This window comes from Salvia hispanica, chromosome 2 (assembly GCF_029641045.1).
Source record: "Salvia hispanica isolate PSC_SH4W2 chromosome 2, Shi_PSC_v1, whole genome shotgun sequence".
NCBI classification, from domain to species: domain Eukaryota; kingdom Viridiplantae; phylum Streptophyta; class Magnoliopsida; order Lamiales; family Lamiaceae; genus Salvia; species Salvia hispanica.
Window position 1 is genome coordinate 3,844,301 of NC_142693.1, and position 19,203 is coordinate 3,863,503.

At 35.8% G+C, this 19,203-nt stretch overlaps 3 protein-coding genes and 1 non-coding gene across 5 annotated transcripts; 3 read left to right on the forward strand and 1 right to left on the reverse strand.

Annotated features, from left to right (window-relative positions):
• The first annotated feature begins 322 nt into the window (after window positions 1–322).
• On the forward strand, window positions 323–1,833 carry LOC125189106 (expansin-A4-like). Its single transcript, XM_048086350.2, has 3 exons — window positions 323–516; window positions 623–941; window positions 1,266–1,833. The coding sequence occupies exons 1-3, from the start codon at window positions 375–377 to the stop codon at window positions 1,573–1,575; spliced, it is 771 nt and encodes a 256-aa protein (XP_047942307.1). The 5' UTR covers window positions 323–374; the 3' UTR covers window positions 1,576–1,833.
• Window positions 1,834–6,332: 4,499 nt separating this feature from the next.
• On the forward strand, window positions 6,333–9,748 carry LOC125202191 (disease resistance protein RGA2-like). The gene has a single exon (XM_048100552.2). It carries the CDS (start codon window positions 6,348–6,350, stop codon window positions 9,630–9,632), a length of 3,285 nt encoding a protein of 1,094 aa, XP_047956509.1. The 5' UTR covers window positions 6,333–6,347; the 3' UTR covers window positions 9,633–9,748.
• Window positions 9,749–14,620: 4,872 nt separating this feature from the next.
• On the forward strand, window positions 14,621–18,366 carry LOC125202509 (uncharacterized). 2 transcript variants are annotated; one of them, XM_048100915.2, is made up of 8 exons: window positions 14,621–14,800; window positions 16,060–16,191; window positions 16,336–16,446; window positions 16,550–16,648; window positions 16,742–16,852; window positions 16,962–17,265; window positions 17,378–17,517; window positions 17,603–18,366. In XM_048100915.2, the coding sequence occupies exons 2-8, from the start codon at window positions 16,063–16,065 to the stop codon at window positions 18,137–18,139; spliced, it is 1,431 nt and encodes a 476-aa protein (XP_047956872.1). In that variant the 5' UTR covers window positions 14,621–14,800; window positions 16,060–16,062; the 3' UTR covers window positions 18,140–18,366. The 2 variants fall into 2 exon arrangements, with proteins under 2 accessions (XP_047956872.1, XP_047956871.1); XM_048100914.2 differs by lacking the exon at window positions 14,621–14,800 and having other exon boundaries at window positions 16,054–16,191.
• Window positions 18,367–19,101: 735 nt separating this feature from the next.
• Window positions 19,102–19,184, reverse strand: TRNAL-UAA (transfer RNA leucine (anticodon UAA)). Its single transcript has one exon. It is a non-coding gene; the product is annotated as a tRNA-Leu (tRNA).
• Window positions 19,185–19,203: the final 19 nt, after the last annotated feature.

A 19,203-nucleotide genomic window follows, 5' to 3' on the forward strand; every position in this document is an offset into this window, starting at 1 on the left:
ATGATTACCATGCTTTTATTAGCACAACTTGCAATTCAAGCAAAGCGGCAAACCAAAACCATTTCATATCCGTCAAACTTACACAAATCCAATTTCCCCAAACTACCCTTCTCCACCCCAAAAATTCTCCAAACCCCAAGGGCAAATCCGTCAAAACAGTGTTACATGAGTAGATTCAACAAGGTCTCTATTCCCATACATTTGCATTAATTAAGGATGAAAAAATAATAATGTTTGTTCATATCTCATGATCTTCTCTCTCCTCCCCTGCCTCCATAAATACCTTCTTCTTGTTACTCAATTTCCCATTCCTTCATCCCATCCTAAGCCCCCCCCCCAAAAAATAAAAAAATCCCCATTAGCCAAAATCCACAATGCATTTCACTTGCATTGCCACTCTCCTTCTAGTGGCCGCGGCCTGCGCCCAGGCCAGGATCCCCGGGGTTTACTCCGGGGGCTCCTGGCAGACTGCGCACGCCACATTCTACGGTGGAAGCGACGCCTCCGGCACCATGGGTAAGTCCAATTTAAATTAATTTAACTAACTAATTAATTAATTTTGAAAAGTTGTTAATTTGTTAGTACTAACAAAATGTGTGCACATTTTGTTTGTGGGTGCTAGGGGGGGCTTGTGGCTACGGCAACTTGTACAGCCAGGGCTACGGCGTGAACAATGCGGCGCTGAGCACGGCGCTGTTCAACAACGGGCTGAGCTGCGGGGCGTGCTTCGAGATCAAGTGCAGGGACGTGCCGCAGTGGTGCCACCCGGGCAGCCCCTCGATCTTCATCACGGCCACCAACTTCTGCCCGCCCAACTACGCCCTGCCCAACGATAACGGGGGATGGTGCAACCCGCCCCGCCCCCATTTCGACCTCGCCATGCCCATGTTCCTCCAGATCGCCGAGTACCGGGCCGGCATTGTGCCCGTCTCTTACCGCCGGTTAGTTCCTCTTTTTTTATTATTATACTATAATTGAACTCGAGACCTCGTTTCTTACATGCTCATTTCTTACACACTCAAGATCTAACTAAAGCATCAATGATGATGAAAATGGAATTTAATAATTAAGGAGATTCAATTGTTATGATTTTCTTTCTATAATAGCATTCAACAAAATCAGTCACATTTAGTAGATTTATCGAATATTCTATCTTAGACTATATTTTATTTTAATTTATGCATATTTAGATAGTGACTACGTTATTTTGACTTTATTATGGTAGGATATAATACAACGTGAGTGAAATGAACGTCGTTTTTCAGGGTGCCATGCCAGAAGAAGGGAGGAATAAGGTTTACTATCAGCGGACACCGTTACTTCAACTTGATTCTGGTAACGAATGTAGCGGGTGCAGGTGACCTCACGAGGGTGTGGGTGAAGGGGTCAAGGACTAACTGGATGCCCCTGAGCCGTAACTGGGGGCAAAATTGGCAATCCAACTCGGAATTGGTGGGACAGTCCCTCTCGTTCCGAGTCAAGGCTAGCGACCGTCGCGGCTCCACCTCATGGAACATTGTCCCTTCCAATTGGCAATTTGGGCAGACTTTCATCGGAAAGAATTTCAGAGTCTAAATTAAATTACCTTACAAAATTAGTAAACCACAAAATGGTTTTTTCATGTTTTGTTTTGATTTATTTGAGAGAGATTGGAGAGTAAAATGAGGAAAAGTGAAAGTGGAGAGTTTACATATGTTTGTGGTCTTGAATTGCAACTTTTGATGGAAAAAGCTTGAAGTGGCTGCAAAAATTAAAGTATTGTGTGGCCCTCGGCTTGATCCATTTGTTATGATATATATAATTTATAAATATATATCTTGTTTGAGAGTTTTATTTCTCAATAATTATATATAGTTGCTGGTTATTCAAGAATTCACGTACATATTTTATGGCTATATATTCATTTCTCTCATTCTCTACCTCTTTCTTCAAGATTATGTCACAAAGTGACTCTTTTACAATATTGCATCAATTTATTTTAGTAGAAGTGACCAATTTTTAATTTTATTATATTAATGTAATCATTTTATTAGTTTTTATTATACATTTAATGAGATAATTTATTGTATTTATATATAACATTATTTTACTCAATGTAGATGCAATTTCTCGGCGTTTTTAATGTGGACCATATTCAATTAAATTTATTGGTCAAAATTAATAGTGCCTATAATAATAGTTATATATAGGAGTATTAATGAAAACAAAACGCATAGTAAATTAAAAGCAACCGTTTATGATTAATACAAATTGCTTTTCACCAAAAAAGAATCATGTGATTGGTTGAGAGTTGAAATGGCCCATAAGCATCCTATAGAAACATTCATCATTAGTATGTGCCTATCAGAAACATGGCATCAAACAAATTGAATAATGAACCATCATATCGAAAACCCATCTTAAATTTGAATAACATTAAAATCAACCCAACATTAATTAGAAAATTAGAGAGGGTAGAATTTAGTTTGAAAATTTTCATATATAATCAATGCCTAAGGTCATAATTGGATTTACCACCATAAACTATCATTGTAATTTGAAGGTTTTGTAGTTTTGTAGCTAAATCATGGATGAAGTCATGAAACGACCAAGTGATTAAGGCCCAACTCATCTTTATCCGATATATTTGTCAATTGAGAACCTAGGAAACAGCTGTAGCTTCAAATATGCTGAATAGAGTCATCATTGACTCGTTAGCGTCAGAATGTAGAAGCGGTGTAACAGCTATAGCTGGCAATCGACATCAACTCCAACAACTTATGGAGTTTTTCGACTCATATGGACTAATTACATTGTATAAATGCTCCGTTTTCACTAAGTTTGTGATGAACAATGCTAATTTACAAATTTATTTACATAATTGGCTAAGTACAATTTTACTAACCAAACGGTCCAAATGCTTTATCTAATAATTAGGGATATTGTAACTAGTGAGAGATATTATAACGTTTGGCATTTTTCATGATATATGATAAGTATCTTTTCCTTAAACAAATTGATGTTTTGGACCAAATGGTTTCTCTAAAAAATAGGAACAATATAACTATGACATATTCTAACGTGTGACTTTTCACGAGTTATTAGAAAAATCACTTTTTATGTTAAATATGTTTGGATATCAAACACGCAAGAATGAGAATCTAAAACACCCAGACAAACTACTTTCGACTACGTACATATATACCTTGAATTCTTATAATTTGTTTTTATAGGAAAGGGCATAAACATAAAATAATCCACTTTCGACACACAATAAGGATCTCCTCATCCACTTTTCCTCTTTCATTCCTGCTCCACCTTTCACAATGGAATAAAATAATCCATCTTTACTTATTAAAATTGGTCATGATTATAATATTATTTTAAGAAGGATATGCACATATGTTATCTTGAGTCAATATAGTTTAGGATTTCTTTTTCAGGCATAATTTGGCAGCTACGTTAATTCTAGATTAGTTTATATAATCTACATTATGGATCATTTAGTAGCATAGTTTATATTTCCAAAGCCTATGATTATGGGTGGCCCGATGAAACCCAAGATAATAAATTCTAATATTAAAGATAAATTTTCTAGTTCTGATTATTCTCCCATATCAATTTTAAAAAGTGACAAACCTATGTTCTAACACAAATACCCTCGTACTAACCTTTTTTTTTTTACACAAATATCCTTATTTATATTTAAAACATCCGTTCCATCATTCACAAACTAAAACTGATCTCCATACTCCATGATGACGAATGTGTAGTACTAATTGGCAAAAAAAAAAAAGTGTATGAATCTGCAAGACTTGAGAAAGGTGCTTGTGAGAAGGATGGATGATATGAATTGCATAACAAAGCCAATAGTCCGGCAATATTGACTGACGCGCGCATGGCTTATTCGCTACCATATGTTCCTTCCTTCAGTATCTCATTGTGGGCTGCATGAATCAAGATGGAAGCTTCTCCACCCAAATCACATGAATTATTTTCAATGACATGCGTGGATAGCTTCACATCCTGCAATCCACAATGAGATAACGGAGAAAACAACATCGGATAACAAACTATTTGTGGCGTCACTCAATATTGCCAGACTATTTGGTTTGATAAAATATGACACATAATGTGACTAAAATTAAAAATTTCACCACAACCCTTGCAAGAAAGCATATTTTGGAGAGAGGGAGGTTTTGTTAGAATGAGCATTGTATTTGGCAGGTGTTTGTGTGTGTGAGAGAGATAAAGGGGTGTTTTATTGGAATGAGCTATGCCTTTGGCAGCTCCTCTATTTATTGGTTGTTTTTTACATGTAGAATGTGATGAGAATGTCACCATTCTTGTCACAAATATTGAGGTATTGCACATATATTTGCATACTTTGTAGAGATGGAGTTAAAAGTGTAATAGAAAATGTCATCATAATGTGATCATCTTCTTCTTTTGAGTAATATACTGAGATAGCTTTATTCTGTACATTGATTTACAATATGGCTTATTCTTTCACTTTATGCAAATCAGAATGGGACAGCTACTGATATAGACAATGGGCATCTTATAATTTGGCTTAATGATCAAAATTTGGTATTTTCCACAAAATTAAAACTTGGTCGCAAAAATCTTGAATAATATATGGGGTTTCTCCCATTAATTGTTTGAATAGTACTCCAATGATATCACATCTTGTTTGCTATAAAAAAATTCCAATAGCTAGAATATTGAAATAGAAAATGGACATAATTCTCCAATTCTAATCATGTTCAAATAGAAAAACTGAAAGGTTGTCTACAAGTATTGAAATATTTAACAAAATGGATGATATAAGTTAGATCTAATTAATTCCAAGTTGTACATTTACTTATATATTTTTTTAATCTCATTATGTTAGTCAGTTATATATAAGAGCATCCACAATAGCGGCTAGCCGACCGGCTAGCCGAACTATTGCAATCGGCCAGCCGAGAATCGGCGAGAAAATCGGCGTGGGCTAGCCGATTTGAGGGCGCTGGTCGATGCGCTGGCCGCCATTGTGGCGTGCCGATCGGCCAGCGAGAGAAAGTGGCTGGCCTATGGCTGACCTATTCTTATTATGGATGCTCTAATTGGAGAACACTGCCTCGGTGCCTCCATATATAGTTGACAATTAAGCCACTAATAAAAAAACAATTTGAGATTATGTCACTATAGGCTGGCTCACATAAACCTAATCAACAATATAATTAATAATGACTAATTCAAGGTCAACAATTTTAAATTATTCACTAGTTTTAGCTTCTCAATAATCATAGCTCTTCTTGTATAGTCTTGTTATCTCTTTTTCATAGCTATTTACCTCAAATTCAAATCTGAATATTTGCAATTGACTCTTGAGAGAGAGAGCTATTTCCTACCGGAGTTATATGATCTCACTGTTTCTGGCAGCAAGTAAGTATTTCATTTTTCATTTTTTTATTTTTGTTGAAGGATTTTTTTATATATATATAAACCTTGTAATTTATCATCTTGCTGCTAGTTTTGAGTAATTTGGATTTTCCTATCTTATGTTGTATTGTTCATAGTTCATATGACTACTATTCTGTGCTTTATTGCTATTAAGAAAAGAAGTGGAGAAGTACATATTCACTGATTAAAGTAGACCTTTTCCTAATTTTCTAGCAGTACATATTTTGAAAGCTAAAAACTAAAAAGCATTAAAATTTAATATGTGGAAAACAGACATGAAATATATGGAATGGATTGACAAAAAAATATGAAATATCATCCAAAGTTGAACCAATCTTTAATCGCTTCAGATTTGGCTTTCATTTTGGAGAGTTTAATATATGGGGTTTCTTCAATTTCTTTGTAGTATTTTGAGATAATATCTACAGGGTTTGAGACTGGCTTAATTTTATTTCTATATTATAGATTTAAATTTTTATTATTGCAAAAATAATTCTGATGTAAAATCTGTTCCGTATTTTTTATTTCTAAAAAAAATAATGAAAGCCTCTGATGTTTTTTTTTTCTGATTTCTTATTAATATTCATGAGGTAAAATCATTTTCTATTTTTTTCAAAATTGCATTATGTGATTTTTTTATTTTTAATTAGCATTACTCCTTTTAATTAATTAGAGTGTATTTTTATTTAATTGGTATAGTATTTCAAATAATTTAAACGCATCCACAAGAAATTTAAAAGCATTTTTAGAGTATATTTTTATTAAATAAAAACATACTCTAATTTAATCACAATATAGTTGTAATTGAAAAAATAAGAAATTTTTAATAATGGCCATCCACGAGTTTACAACTACAATCTTTGCGTAAACAAAAAATTTTAAGCCATTTTCTCTCTCAGTTTAGATCTCTGTGCGAAACCATGGATGGAGTTGCTGCTGCAATCGAAGTTGTTGTTCAAAACCTGATCAACGTTTTGAAGGAAGAGTACTCTTTGATTCGAGGTCTCGATGGAGATGCCCAACAGCTGCAGCGGACTTTGGGGATGATTCAAGCCTTCTTGAATGACGCTGAGAAGAAATCCATCACCCAAGATGCTGTTAAATTCTGGTTGAGGGACCTTGAAGCCGTGGCTTTCGATGCTGATAATGTCTTGGACGAACTCAGCTATCATCTTCTACACAAAAAAGTGAAGAAAATGATGAAACTCAAGGATAGGGCGGCATCATACTTCTCTTCATTTAATCGTAGTTCGCGTCGACGTAATATGGCTCATGCAATTAAAAAAATTAATGCGGAGTTTGAGTCTATGATCAAAATGGCAACAAATGTTGGCCTTCAAAGCATAATTCAGAATGCACCTGTTGTTGCTTCTCATACTTCCATTGAGACTAATTCGATCAGGAGTGATCCTATCTTTGTCGGAAGAGATGATGATGTGTCTAATGTAGTTGACATGCTCACCTATATCCCTCGTGATCAGATCATCTCCATCGTTGCTCTTGTCGGAATGGGAGGTATGGGGAAGACCACGTTGACTCGGAAAGTCTTCAATCATGAAAGGCTAAAGACATTCGGATCGCGTATTTGGGTTCATGTTTCCCAAAATTTTGATCCAATTGGTGTTTACAACAAAATCCATTCAACATTGGCTTCAACTGCCACTGATAGAGTTGAGCGATTTGAGCATGAGGAAGTTATCCTGAACAAGCTTCGAGAAGCTCTCAGGGCTAAAACTTATCTTCTTGTTCTTGACGATGTATGGAATGAAGATGTTCCGAGATGGGAAGACTTTATAAATAATATGAAGGGGGCTTCTTCTACTGTGGGAAATGGCATTATAATCACTACTAGGAGTAAAAAGGTTGCTTCAATTGTTAATCCATTTCATATACATCGAGTGAATGGCTTATCAGATGAACAATGCTGGTCCATTATCAAAGCAAAAGCTTTTAATGGAAATGCAGAAGTTCCATCAGGATTTGAGACAATTGGGAAAGAGATTGCAAAAAGATGTCAAGGTTTGCCCTTGGCTGCCAATGTGGCTGGGGGTGTGCTTCATCGCTCTAAATCCGAACAAGATTGGCACTCCATCAAAGAAAATTGGATTTTAGATGGTGAAGGAGGTGAAAACATCACAACAATATTGAAATTGAGCTTTTATCACCTGTCTTCACCTTCACTTAAGAAATGTTTCGCTTATTTTTCGATTTTCCCCAAAGGTTGGGAAATCATGAAGGATGAGTTGATTGAACTTTGGATGGCAGAAGGGTTTCTTCAACCTAGCCGAAGATATGATATGGAGTCTATTGGCAATATCTTTTTCAATGTGCTTCTGCAAAACTCTTTGTTGCAAGCTGGAGAGGCAGATTATTATGGAAGGGTATGTTGTGTGATGCATGATCTTGTGCATGACCTTGCCTCTTCCGTTTCATCTAATAATAATGCAGACGGCAGCACCCTAGTTCGATACATGTTTCACGAAAAAGAATCAAGTCGTATTCCAGAAGAAGTGTCGAGGAATCTACGTACCTTACTCTTGAGAGGTGGAAATTCTGGTATCATATTCTCTAACTTCAAATGTCTGCATAATCTAACTCTTTTTGGTAATAATTATAAAGAGTTGCCTAGTTCAATTAGGGAGTTGATACATTTGAGAAATCTCAATATTTCTCATACATCAATTGTAAACATTTCAGAGTGGATTGGTGAACTCCATCACTTGCAAACATTAAGATTAGAATTATGGGAACTAGAGAAACTGCCAAACACAATAAAGTACTTGATTAATTTAAGGCATCTTTGGCTAGCGCCGTACACAGATTTACCTGTAGAGATTGGGAGATTAACTAGTCTTCAAACACTTGAGTACTTTAAAGTGGGTGAAGAGAAGGGTTACCGAATTGAAGAGCTCGGAAATTTGAAAAATCTCAAAGGATCACTAGAGATTGGGCATCTTGAAAGGGTGGGTGACAAGGAAGAGGCTATGAAAGCAAATTTGTTGGATAAGTCAAACCTGTCTAAATTGGTTTTTAGTTGGGATGGCGAGAGAAGTGATCGTGAAAGAAATGATGAGAGTGTATTGGAAGGACTCCAACCTCATGCAAACTTGAAAGTGTTGGGGATTTCAGGATTTAAAGGCAAAAGATTTCCAACATGGTGTGAGAAGATGGCAGTACGGGATGGGCTTCAGGGCTCTTGGGTAACACTTGACAACTTGACTAGGATAACACTTGACGGGTGCTCAGAATGTGAGGAAATTCCAATGCTTGAGCACTTGCCTAATCTGAAAACGCTTAATTTGTTTGGATTGAAGAAAGCAAGATTCATAAATTCCTCATTCAATAATTTAAGGAATCTAGGAATATCTGATTTGAAAAGTCTGCCAAAACAATTATTCTGTAACAATCAGAATCTCTCAATATTATGGATTCACAACTGCTCTGCATTGAAAGAATTGCCGGAGGGTCTGGACATCCTCAATTCCCTGGAGGAGTTGACTATATCAGACTGTAAAAATCTAAAGTCAATTGGGAATCCAAGTGGCTTTAGAAAATATCAAGGAGTCCTCCGTGTGCTGGAAATCGAAGGGTGCGGAGAGCTGGAGGAATTTCCACATCAAATTCTAGAGTCATCCGCACCCACAATCGAGACACTCGTACTGGAAGAGTTAAGGAGCCTAAAGAATCTACCAATGCTAATTGACTGCCTCGCTAAATCCTCTCCACGCCTCGAATTTTTGAAAATAACAGGTGTTCCTAATTTCATGGCTAGTGGTACTATTGAGAGTTGGAGTTTTGGCAGGTTGAAGGAATTAAGGATAGATGTGAGTGTAAAGTGGTCGAGAGAGACAAGTCTCGGCATTATAGAGACGGTGGATGGCATATTGCAAGGATGCTGCAATTCACTTACTGACTTATACTTTAAGGGGATTGAACACTGGGAGTGGGTGCCTCAATCAATTCAACTGCTCACTTCTCTTGATAGCTTGAAGTTAGAAAATGTAGGAGGAGAAGAATTGCCCCAGTGGCTGGGGAACCTTTCATCTCTAAGGGAGTTACACCTATATGGTTGGAACAGGTTGAGGTGTCTGCCCTCTGTGGCTGCGCGCCTCACTAAATTAGAATTCTTACAAACTATTGGTTGCCCGGAACTGCACATTGATCAGGAGTGGCGCAACCTACGCAATCTGAAAATCAGTGCCTGAAATTCCCCTGGATGACGAAGCAAGTAAGTATAATTTTCCAAGCTATGTTGAAATGGAGTAGTATAATTTATTCAGTGTTGGAACATGTTTAGATGTTTTTGAACTCATAAATAAATATGCTATTTTTTCTTTCTAGGTAGAAAGCAAGTAAGTATAATTCAAGCACCATCTTAGAGACAAACTACGATTGGTAGGATGAATTGATAGAAAAATTTATTGAAATTCTGTATTTAGTCCATTGCTTTGATTTTCTTGTGTAGGGAGTGTTAATTTATGATACACATGAGTAAGTATTTAATTTACCTTTTTTTAATATAGAGTATCATTTCAACTTGGAAAAGCATAGGTTACAACCAGTGGCGGATCCAGGATTAAAAACGGAGGGGGGAATAAAATAATAAATTATAATATTTCAATATGTTATTTTAGCAAAATGAAAGTCTATTACAATTCAAGTAGCTCTAGCATCTGTTAACCGAGACAACTGATTTCTATGGGTATCCATATCTTGAAAACGTTTCAAGATTCTTTCATTGGAAACACTAGCAAAGATGGATCTTTCATTGTATACTATCAAACTGTCATTCATCCACTCATCTCCCATCCTATTCCGCAAGTCAGTCTTGACAAATTTCATTGCTGGAATTTGGGGATTTCTTTAGGGCTCAAGTTTATTCAATGATGGAATGGAATGAGGGTGGAATGGAATGGAGATTGGAATGAAATGTCAATTTCCCTGGATTTCCTTTGCATTTTCATCCATTCACTCATTCATTCCATGACACCAAGCAAATGAATAAAATGAAAGTAGGAATCACATTTCATTCCATCACACCAAGAAGCCCCTTCGAGTTTAATTTAGCAAGAAGTCCCTTAGAATTTAATTTTATTGAAAAGGTAGATACCAGATTGGGCTTTTAACCCTTTTTAATTGGGCTTGAGTTGAGTTTTAAAATCTTATTTCAATTGACCTTGGGGCGATGATGGTTATTTTTTTCGGTCAACGGGGCAATGTCAGAGGCAACGGAGGGGACGGATATGGAAAATATACATCCGGGATAAGAGAAAATTAGTCACATGGTGGGGCCGACCGCCCCCACCTGGATCCGCCACTGGTTACAACCTTGCAAGTTTTATCTATGTTCATATATAAATTCCATGTGTGCACTTAGTTTGAAAGATTTTTCGTAGTTAATCATATTTAAGTTGTCCATTTTGAGCAGGGATTATTTACTACACCAGGCCCCATAGGAGCTTCGTCTGTGATCATGTAATATGATTGAAAGACATAGGATTTTAGGATTTCTTTTATATTGACATAAGTCATCTTCATTATTAGAAAATTATGACCATACCGACACCGATTTCAAAACTATAAGAAATGCAAATCAATAATCACATTAAGCAAACAATTGAAAAAATTAAATGAACATGCCAATTTTAAATAGCACACGAAAGAAATTGGAAAATATAAGATGGAAATTGGCAAAAAAAAACAAATAAAAATGAAGTCGAAAAAAGGGCTCATATCAAGTGTAAATTTTGGCGTATTCACTGTGGGGAAAGAGAAAGAAGGAGATGAATGTGATGAGAGAAGGCGCCAAATAGCCAGCCAATTCCAGAGGAAAGGGGGCGGCATCCAAATCGTCAAGCATTCATCTCAATCTTCTCTCATGGGGGTTTCACTTTCTAAAACCAGCCCATCCCACTCAAGCCTCTCTCTTTTCAATCACAGCCCCTTTTCTCACACAAATTATGTAAATTTCTTAAATCTGTGTAAAATTATGAACAAAAAGGTAATCTAGATTGGAAATGAAGATTGAAGTTTGTGGAAGGGAAGAGAACAAATTGATTTCTAGGGTTATATCTCTATGAATTTATACGGTAGTGGTGACATCAAATTTGGGCCTGTGTTGAAGCCCATTTATGACCTATACAAGGTAAGTTCAATTTATATCTGAAAGATCCATTTGTATATAGTAGTGGTGACATCAAATTTGGGCTTGTGGAAGCCCATTTATGACCTGTACAAGTAATTTTAATTTATACTCCCTCCCACATAATTTGGGACCCTTTGACTCGGCACGAATTTTAAGAAATCTAATGAAAAGTGAGTTGAAAAAATTGGTGGGATGTGAGTCCTACTTTTAAAGTACTCCTTCTGTCCCAAGTAGACCTGCCCAAGGTTTATCGAACCGGCGGTTAAAACCGAAACATTAACCGTCGGTTACGGTTCCGAACCGAAACCGTGAGAATTTACCCGAACCGAAACCGTCGATTTTGGAACCGTGGTTCGGTTCAGGTTCAAAAATTTTCGAACCGAAACCGTATCGGAACCGCCGGTTCCGCGCGGTTTCGAACCGGAACCACGAAAAATCATCGAAAAACCGTGAAATCAAGCCGGAACCGCAAAAAATCGACGGTTTGTTATGCAACTTTATTTTGTGTGTTTAATGGAGATAGTAAGTAAGAGAGAGGGAATAAAGTAGAGATAGAAGTGTTTCTATTTTTAGTAATGAGTCATCTTGATTGGGACAAACCAAAAAGGAAAGTGAGTCATCTTCAATGGGACAGAATAAGTATTAGTTTTATAATAAAATGTGAGTAGGAATGAGTTAGTGGAATATGGGGTCCACTACCGAAACTGATAAAAGTAAAATGGGTCAAATTATGTGGGACGGCCCAAAATGGAATACTGAGTCAAATTATGTGGGACGGAGGGAGTACTCCCTTTGTCCCGCTATAGAAATCCTATTTGGTTATGACACAAGTTTATAAGAAAAAAAAAAAGTGAGTTAGATAAGTTAGTTGTATATAAGTCTCACTTATAACAAAATATGAGTTGAATAAGTTGATGGAATGTGGAGTCTACTTACCATTTATAGTAAAAGTGAAAAATAACTCTTATTGTGAGACAAATTGAAATGACAAATATAGAATTCTTATTATGGCATGGAGGGAGCAGTAGAAGGATCCATCATCTTTGCGTCGGCCAGTTGGAATTGGTCGGGTTGGTTTATTCCATCAATTTTCTTATAGTTGAGGTATCTTGGGCCTTGTATTTTTTAAAACATGAGTAGGCCTGAAAATTTAATCAGCGGATTCCGGGTATTCTCGACCCAGTCTCAATACTCGACGAGTTTTGGGTACACGAAATCCGAAATTATGGATTCGCCGATTCGGGTACGGATTTGGATAGTTAATGTTGGGATTTTTTGGGTTTAGGGTACCCAAAACCCGTATTAGGGTACCAGACTAATACCCAATTAAACCCGATTAAGTATGTATTTGTGATAAATATTTTTATTTAGTATAGGGCCTATGGCCCATAAGGTAAATCTAGGGTAACTTTATTTAATCACATGTAGATTTATAAATTTTTCGTGTGCCTCACTTTTTCAAGTTTCCTTCACGTCGTTGCTGCTGTTCTCTTTTGGTCATTTGGTCTCTTCTTTACATTCGTGTTCGGTTCATGTTGCATTATTTATGTTCTTACTTGTTATCTTTTGAAAATATATAGTTAAAGTTATGCTTTCTCCATTTTATTTACACGTTCATTTAATGTCTTAAAAAATTATTTTAATCTCTTTTATTTTCAATTTATACCAAAAAAAATTTAATTTTAAAATTAAGTAGTGTCTATTTGTCTAATGTCTATTTTATAGATAGAATTATAGTCAATAAATAGTATAAGTATTGTGTGATTTTTAATAATTTATATTCTCATCACAATTTAATTTATTATAAAAGAATAAATTTTAAATATAATAATTCCGGGTTTATGGGTATTCGAATAGTTGGGTTCGGGTACCCGCATCGGGTATTAGGGTACCCGAATTCACATGCGGATCAGATATTGGATATGATATTTTTGAGATTTCGGGTTCAGGTACCCGAATTTTCGGGTTTGGGTACCCGAATTTACACCCCTAAACATGAGAATCAATAGTGCTTCCACACATTTATTCTTGTTAAACTCAAATCTCTAATTTATGGAGAGAAGGGTATCACCAACCCAAATCTAGCGGTGTGTACACGCTGCAGTCTAAATGTTTTTATAGTACTATTATTACCCATAATTCCATTTCCTATTCTTCAAAATTCACACTCAGTGGTCTATTAGTCATAGCCATTGTCCAATATATACAAAACAACAAAGTACGAGCAAGAGGGATGGAAGAGAACTCAATTTCAAACTAAGAAATTAATTTTCATATTAGATTCGTTTCAACGATCCAAAGTTTTCAACTTAGATTGTCGTCAAATACAAACCAAAAACGAAATCTGAGTGGAAAAGCAAGTACTAATTAATAATTTCAAATCATGATATTAATTCTCTTATAATCTCGCTATTCATTTAACGCACTCACTACCTTGAGTGATAAATTAAAAAAAAAGAACTTAATTAGGTGATTTTAAAAATGTAACAGTAATTTTTTGAAAATTTAAATATTAATCAATTTTTTTATTGAATTTTTCCCTAATCACGGTAAATAAGGAAAGAGAATGTTTCACAATTCACATCCAAGTCCATAAAATGAAAAAAAAAAAAAAACTCTTCTTTCTTTGACTTTTAATAATATTAACAAAATCATAATTATAAAGTGACGCCACATATTCAATGGTTGATAACGAATTCCAAACTAGATGGTTTATAAAAAATCTTTAGCATATTGATTATGTCCAAAAATATACCACAAGGGCAGATTAGTCATAAATAAAATTATAACATAACACGTTTAAATAAAATCAGCATTCAAATTTTTGGGACATGTATGTAAATTTGTGGAAATATATATCTAGCGTGTTTCATCAATTATTGGTCACAATTTGGTATTCACACTAAACTAAAATATTTAAACAACTGTGAAATTGGAAACGATCTCACGTGTATACTAATAATGTGCATGTATGAAGTAACCATATAAAAATAACAATAAAAATAGTATTTTTTTCACACTAATATAAATAAAGAGAAATCCCATTTTGTCTTTCTCCTCTGCAACTCGAGAAGGAAACGCCCTCAAAGAGAATACCAGATCCATCTCCCAGGCGAAGAAGGGCACAACAAATCGATTGTTGTACCCCTCTCGTCGCCGCGCCCGCCAAAGCCTACGGAATCTCAAGGCTGGGAGTTGGATCCAGATTTTCTACACCTCGAATTGAAGGTTTGTTTCGCATTTTTCCACAATTTGGATTGAAGCTATTGATGAATTTGTAGTTTCTTATTTTCTGAATTGATTAGCCTTATTCGTTGATTAGATTGTGCTTTATTAATTGAGAATCGTGATTTTGGGAAAGCTACTCAACAATCATCCGTGTTGCTAGCTGGAATTCGTTCAATTGCATTTCATTGCTTTGTGTTGCTAGCTATATGCCAACCACTGCAAAATAAGGATCGATTTTGCAATAATTTTATAATTCGATTGGTTCTTTGTGGAGTACAGCTAGTTTATGATGTTTTTATTCGGTTTGTGTTGTTTTTATTCGGTTTGTGTTGTAGGTTGTATGCCATGGAAAATATTGGATGGAAATAATAGGTGCTTGTTGTATTTCGTTTGATAAGTTTTTTTCTGATAGCGATGGGCATTAGTGGTAGGGTGGGAGCTAGCTGGTTTATGGACATCCTTGTTAAGAGATTTTACTAGGTATCTGAATTTGTAGACAAATAGTGGTGCACATTTCACCTAGGTAACTATCTTGTTAAAGTGGTTACCATCGAATTGGATGTTTTTCTTCTTTGTCTTGATGCTGGTTATGGCTATAAATGCTTATTCAGAAGTGTCTAAAGACATTCCTTTCCTGGCTCATGTTTAAATAGTTACTGATTTTGCTTGGACCAAATGCCATGTTGGAATATTCATGTGAAAAGGCCCCACCTTTTGGCCTGGAAAGGCTAAATTTTGTTATTTATGCCCTTTAGATATCATATTCTTAAGCTTTTATTGTACACACAATTACCTTTTAGAGAAATTTGGAGAAATCACATTGCTAATCTGTAATGTCCAAGGGATCAAGAGCCGAAAACATAGGTATTGTTTTTAAGGTCATATTTAATTTCAAAAGTTAAATACAACAACCTCCAAAGTAATTGCATAGTACATGTGGGTGATGCAATCCCTGTTTACTAGTCAACTCATCTGAATTTAATCTGTCACGACTAAGCTGCATTAGGTGTCTATATAATTATACTTGACTGTGTCTATTTGGGTACATCTGAAGCCTTGAGTACAAAATTTCATAGTGGCGTGTGCCTTAAAGCTATGATTTTCAAGAACTATGATATAAGATCATTGTTGTAATATTAGAATGAGGATTTTCACTTTTTATATCTAGGAATAATATGAATTTCTGCATAGTTTTGAAACAACTTTGTCTTACAATCAATATGTAGAAATTTTGACTTAGATCAATCACATCGATGCAGAAAATGAAGGACCAACGGCCCAAATCTTTGAAGCCTACCACAATCCATGGCTTTGCACAGTCTGGAGATATCAATGCATTCCAGAAGTTGCTTCAGAGCAACCCTTCTCTTCTCAATGATTGTAACCCTGTCGTAAGATCCATATTTCTCTTTCTTCCCCTCCCATTGTGTACTCAATGCCATCTTTCAATAGAATTATGCAAGAAAACATTTTTCATAGTCAGCCAAAGTAAATATTTAGTATCGTGCTAAAGTCTTTTAATTAATGTCATACAGATGGCACAGACACCCCTTCATGTTGCCGCTGGTTACAACAACATTGAGATCGTAAAACTTCTTCTCGGTTGGCGAGGGCCTGAGAAAGTGGAAATGGAGGCCAAGAATATGGTACAGAATAAGTTGTTTAATCTGCATTGCTTTTGTACTTTCTTAAAGAAACAAAACATTTTTGTTGACTCACTTATGCATCTTCTTCTTATGAATTGGGAAGTATGGAGAAACTCCATTGCATATGGCAGCAAAGAATGGGTGTAACGAAGCTGCAAGGTTGCTCCTTGCTCACGGTGCTACTGTTGAGGCCAAGGCAAATGTGAGTTTTGGCTTCTTAAGTTGTACTTTTCAACTTTTATTTTATCTTGTTTACTAATATCTTCTCACCTCATTTGTCCGATGTGTTTGGCAGAACGGTATGACTCCTTTACATCTTGCTGTCTGGCACTCGCTTCGAGCTGAGGATTGCTCAACTGTTAATACACTGCTAGAGTATAATGCCAATTGCAGTGCTGAAGATAATGTGCGATCTTGTTTTATTATGTCATTCTTATAATCTCTTTTGGATATTTCATTGCACTCTTTATCGTATCCTCTTGGTTGATGCTTACTATAAACACCATCAAATGCAGGAGGGAATGACTCCTCTAAATCATCTATCACAAGGACCAGGTAATGATAAATTGCGGGATCTTCTCCTCCGACATCTTGAAGAGCAGCGAAAACGAAGAGCCATTGAAGCATGCGACCAGACCAAAGACAAGATGGATGCACTCGAAAATGAATTGTCAAATATAGTGGGCCTAGATGCGCTGAAGCTACAACTACGGAAATGGGCAAAGGGAATGCTTTTGGATGAGAGGCGGCGAGCCCTTGGACTCAAAGTTGGGGCCAGAAGACCGCCTCATATGGCCTTTCTAGGAAATCCTGGAACGGGTACTGAACTACTGTCTTGAATTGCTCCTTACTTTTTGGATTAGTTAGTATGCAAAACTTGCATGTTCTGATATAATTTCCTAGAATTGATCTTTTTGATATTCTCTTACAGGTAAAACTATGGTAGCCCGAGTCCTAGGGAAACTGCTGCACATGGTGGGAATACTTCCGACAGATAAAGTAACAGAAGTGCAGAGAACAGATTTAGTTGGAGAATTTGTTGGGCATACAGGTCCAAAGACAAGAAGAAAGGTAAAACCTTCTACAATTTTTGTACTTTTTACGTGAAAACAATTAACCATTTCTAGTAAAATACTAACTCGGCACACTTGTACAGCTTCAAGAAGCCGAGGGTGGCATCCTCTTTGTAGATGAAGCATATCGCCTGATACCAATGCAAAAGTCAGATGATAAAGATTACGGATTAGAAGCATTGGAGGAGATCATGTCTGTCATGGACTCTGGAAAAGTAGTCGTCATATTTGCTGGGTACAGCGAACCCATGAAGCGCGTAATATCCTCAAACGAGGGCTTCTGCAGAAGGGTGACGAAATTTTTCCAATTCGACGACTTCAGCAGTGAAGATTTGGCCAATATTCTTCATCTTAAAATGAGCAACCAGGGTGAAAGCAGTCCTCTGTACGGATTTAAGTTGCATCCTTCATGCAGCGCAGAGGCCATCCAAGCAATGATCGAAAGAGAAACGAGTGAAAAACAGCGCAGAGAGATGAATGGAGGTCTGGTGGATCCAATGCTGGTAAATGCTAGAGAGAATCTTGATTTGAGGATTGATTTTGAATGCATAGACACAGATTCTTTGGTTACCATCACATTAGAAGATCTGACAATGGGGCTTCGGTTGCTAACGCGATGAGTGGCGAAAAGGTGGAGCTGTTCATTCTTTGTCTACTGTCACAGGTAGACCATACAAATATGTGTTTATCTTTTTGTAATTTTTGGTTTTCTTTTCATGAGTATTCACTCAAATATGTAATTCATCAGACAACGCTTATTGATGCATATTTTGTTGTATGTTACTGAGATTAATGGTTCATTGCAACTATTCGATTATGTATCTAAGAGGTCATTGTTTCAAGAAAACAGTCTTCTCTTGTTGAGTTAATTGAGTTTTATCTATGCGATGAACGATTGAAGTGATAATGAAGCGTGTTTTAGTTGGTAAGACGTTTCGTATCTAATTATCACGTCGACGATTCGAATTAATTAGAGGAGTTAATGTCTACCAACTCTTCTAAATCGAAAAAGGTAAATAAAAGTATGATTTGCATATTCTTGAAAACAAACATTCCTAGATCCTTAAACTTGAATCTAGTGTTCTTGTAAATCGAAGTTTGTCAACTTTTTATATCCATATTTGAACTACGCTGTCCAAAATCAGGTTGAATATTTTGTTAAAAATATGAACATTATAAAAAAAAAGGCATATATTTTAGAAAATCAACCCTCCTGAATTCATTTTTTTAAAAGGTTATCTAAGTGTCAAAAAAATCAACAAATCTTTTTATATCCATCTTTGAACTACGAAAATTGAATATATTTCTTAAAGAACAAATAATTTTTTTAAAAAAAGTTAATAAAAAATATGATTGCATATTCTTGAAAAACAACTCTCCAAAATCCATTATTTTTTATAGTAGTAAAATTGTAAAAAAAAAGTCCTCCTAAATCCTACTCCTTACTATATAAAATTGTAAAGCAGTAGTGTATTATTGCATATTCTTATTTTAGAAAAGAAGATAGTATTAAATTGTAAGATAAACAAGTCTCCTAAATCCAATATAAAAAATTGTAAAAAAATATAAAAAAATATATTTTTGCTGGCTATGGGGTTCGAACCCATGCGCACTTATGTGCAGAAGATCTTAAGTCTTCCCCCTTAACCTCTCGGGCAAACCAGCTTGATGTTTCTATGTCAAC